Raw genomic sequence first — 3,092 nt, 5'->3', positions numbered from 1 at the left:
GCGGTGTTATTAATTCGATATTTTGGACATTAATCACGTTGAAGCGTCTCTGTCTATGTGAATCCATGGCCATAGATTACAAGAAACACGACATATGTGGGTATATGGATAGAAGCTTGTTACAACAGAAATGTTAGTGATGATGTCATGGATGGATGCATCTTTAAAAACTGTCCAAAAATTTGATTAATTGTGGACCATGCCACTGAGCAATTTTTCGTATCATCTATGGCATATTGCTAAATAAAGCTTTGATTGTGAATGAGTTGTTCACAATGCTAGCTTTTTTCTTTTGTACATCCTAATAATGAATCAACAATAAATGGTTGCTGAATGAACAATAGATGGTTAATTAATTAACTAGCACTGCACAAAAAAAATGAATTTTTGTAAAGATCTCATTGATCAGAACCAAGCAACCCACTTTCCTCATCATCATTTTTATTTTCCCGCTCTGTTGTTTTCTGAGCTAGCTCCACTGCCCTCTTACATTGCTGCTCCCAATCTGTTTGAATCAATGTGTAAACCATCATACAAAGACATGAAGCCTGTGCAGCCACCATTCCAGACCACAAACCCACCAATTCATATTTATATATGAATGTAGCAAAAACAGAAACTGGCAATCCAACTAGATAAAATGCACACAAGTTTATTCTGGCACCCAAATAAGGCCTAGCAGTGCCTGACAAAATCCCACATGAAACTGTTTGAGGCCAATTGCTAACCTCACACAAGCCTAGAATGGGAAGTATGGTTGTGACCAGCTCAACAATTTGTGTCTCATTAGTGAAAAGTTTCCCCCATGATTTCCTCACAAGAAACAGCAAAATGAAGGCAGTGAGGCCCAAGGTGAATGCTGTGAGAAACCCTATTATGGCTGTGCTTTGGGCCTTGGATGCTTGCCCTGCACCTAAAGAGTGACCAATTCTTGTTGTCAAGGCTATGCTTAGTGAGAATGGGAACACATACAAGAACCCTAGTGTTTGAATGAGGATCCCCATGGTAGCAACTGTGGCTTGTGGATTGCTCAACAGGCCACACAGAAAGAGCATTATCTCATACCACCACCACTCCAAGCACACTGAGATGCAACTAGGCAATGCCAAACTCAGCAATGGTTTCCATCCATGAAAGGCTGAGAGAAGTGTAGCACCTTGCCAAGGCTTCAGTGGTTTCTTTGAGAACAAAATATAGAGCAACAAACCCAAAGTCATGTTTATTGAGTTCAAACCAGTGGCTAATGCAATACCCTTTACTCCCAAGTTTAAGTATGTGGCCAAGAAATAGTTGATGGGAAGGTGCAAGAGTGCTGCACAAGAAGCAGCTATAGTAACTGGGGTGGTTAAGCCTTGAGTTCTAAGGAAGGACCTCAATGGATTGAGATGAGCCTGAGCTAGCAACTCTGGAATAGAGAAGACCATGTAAACTTGGGCAACTTTTGTGACTTCAGGGTCTTGACCTAGCATCTGAAGGATTGGTTCCATGTTTAGCCATAAAATTGAAATTGGTATGGCAACAAGTAGGAGGAGACACAGAGTTCTGAGAAAGGTTTGGTTGAGAACTGACCATCTCTTGGCTCCATATGCTTGGCAACAAATTGGGTCCATTCCCATAGTGAGGCCTTTGAGGACTGAATTGGCTGTGATGTTGGCAAATCCAAGTGCTAGTGAGCCTCCTGCTAGCTCTACTTTCCCTTGCCGACCCAAGAACAACATGGACACAGCAGATCGAGAGTACATCATTAGGCTAGTCATTATTATGGGACATGCAACCTTTGCAAGAGATTGCAACTCTTCTTTCAACTGCATACAATTGCATTTTTCACATTAGCAAAGTTAACATGCATATTTTGTTACCATACAATAATGAGATCTTTCACTTTTGAACCAATTTCTTCAACCCCAATTTCTATTTTTCAAGTATGAACATAATTTTTTTTATAGACCATACTAGACAATCTTGTTTGAAAAGGATAAGATTAATATAAGCGATAAAATTTCCTTCAAATATAACCTAAAATAATCTTATGTCAATTGATTTAAGAGTTTGGTAACTCACTTATGAATGCATAACATGATGTGTGGAGTATATATGTAAGGGTGTCTCAAAATATTACTTTGGACCAAACCGGATTGTAATCAAACTGGTTTTTATCTGAATTAGTTTGAAAAAAATAAAGTGCACTGTTTTACAAAATCCATTCAATCAACCGAATTGTTTCTAGAAAATTGAACCGATTTTTACTAGAATAATTTATTTTTTATTTGTGTGGCTCTGTGCGCATAATTTCTGAATACAAGAGTAATTTCAGATTGTGTAATTCACATGCATGAGTGAAAAAATATAACCTTAAAAATTTTATTTGTTTGTTAACTAAAACATAAAATATTATCCCTTAAAAAATGAGACCAAAACCAAAATAATCAAGTCAGTCTATACCTTATGAGATTGGATTGAATTGTTTCAGATTTAATACTTTTCATAAATCGATCCACATCAAATTAGAAACACAAAAATACCAATAAAACCCTTAAAAGAATACTTGAGTTAGACAATGCATATCAACTAATCTATAATTATATATATATATAATATTTAAAAAATATGATGTTTTAATATACACATTTATAAGTTATTATTTTATTTCTAAAACTATCCTCACAAACTATCTACTAATTTCTATTGTTATCTTTCTTTTTATTTTAAAAAAAAAACATTGAAAAACAATTATGCACAAAGTGCCTGTTTCCTTAGTATAGATAAATACACTTTAACACCTCAAAACTATAATAAATAAATAAGAAAACACCTCATAACTTGTAAAATATCAACACACTCATCTAAACAAGGTTCACATGATCCTTTTCTCTCCGATTTTTATTCAATAAAGAAAAAAAAAGGTTACAAATATTTTTTTTTAGAAAGTGTAAAGACATAGAATTGATAAAATAACGAGTATAGAAAAGAAAAAAAAAAGTTGGAACATGGAATTGAAGCTCGTGAGTTTTTCAATTTAATTAGTCAGGTTCCTAGCAAGAAAAAGCATAGGCATTAGGCAAGTGGTTGAAAAGAAAAGTTACTGTCATAAT

At 35.0% G+C, this 3,092-nt stretch overlaps 1 protein-coding gene across 1 annotated transcript; it reads right to left on the bottom strand.

Annotated features, from left to right (window-relative positions):
- Nucleotides 1-215: 215 nt before the first annotated feature.
- On the bottom strand, nt 216-1,811 carry LOC114405283 (protein DETOXIFICATION 53-like). The gene has a single exon (XM_028367886.1). The coding sequence runs from the start codon at nt 1,809-1,811 to the stop codon at nt 399-401; it is 1,413 nt and encodes a 470-aa protein (XP_028223687.1). The 3' UTR covers nt 216-398.
- Between the last annotated feature and the right edge of the window lie 1,281 nt (nt 1,812-3,092).

This window comes from Glycine soja, chromosome 1, assembly GCF_004193775.1.
Source record: "Glycine soja cultivar W05 chromosome 1, ASM419377v2, whole genome shotgun sequence".
Lineage (NCBI taxonomy): Eukaryota > Viridiplantae > Streptophyta > Magnoliopsida > Fabales > Fabaceae > Glycine > Glycine soja.
This window is presented reverse-complemented; position numbering and strand designations above follow the sequence as displayed.

Excerpts from the sequence above, each read along its gene's own strand:
- LOC114405283 (XM_028367886.1), bottom strand. The coding sequence starts at position 1,811 with ATGCAGTTGAAAGAAGAGTTGCAATCTCTTGCAAAGGTTGCATGTCCC.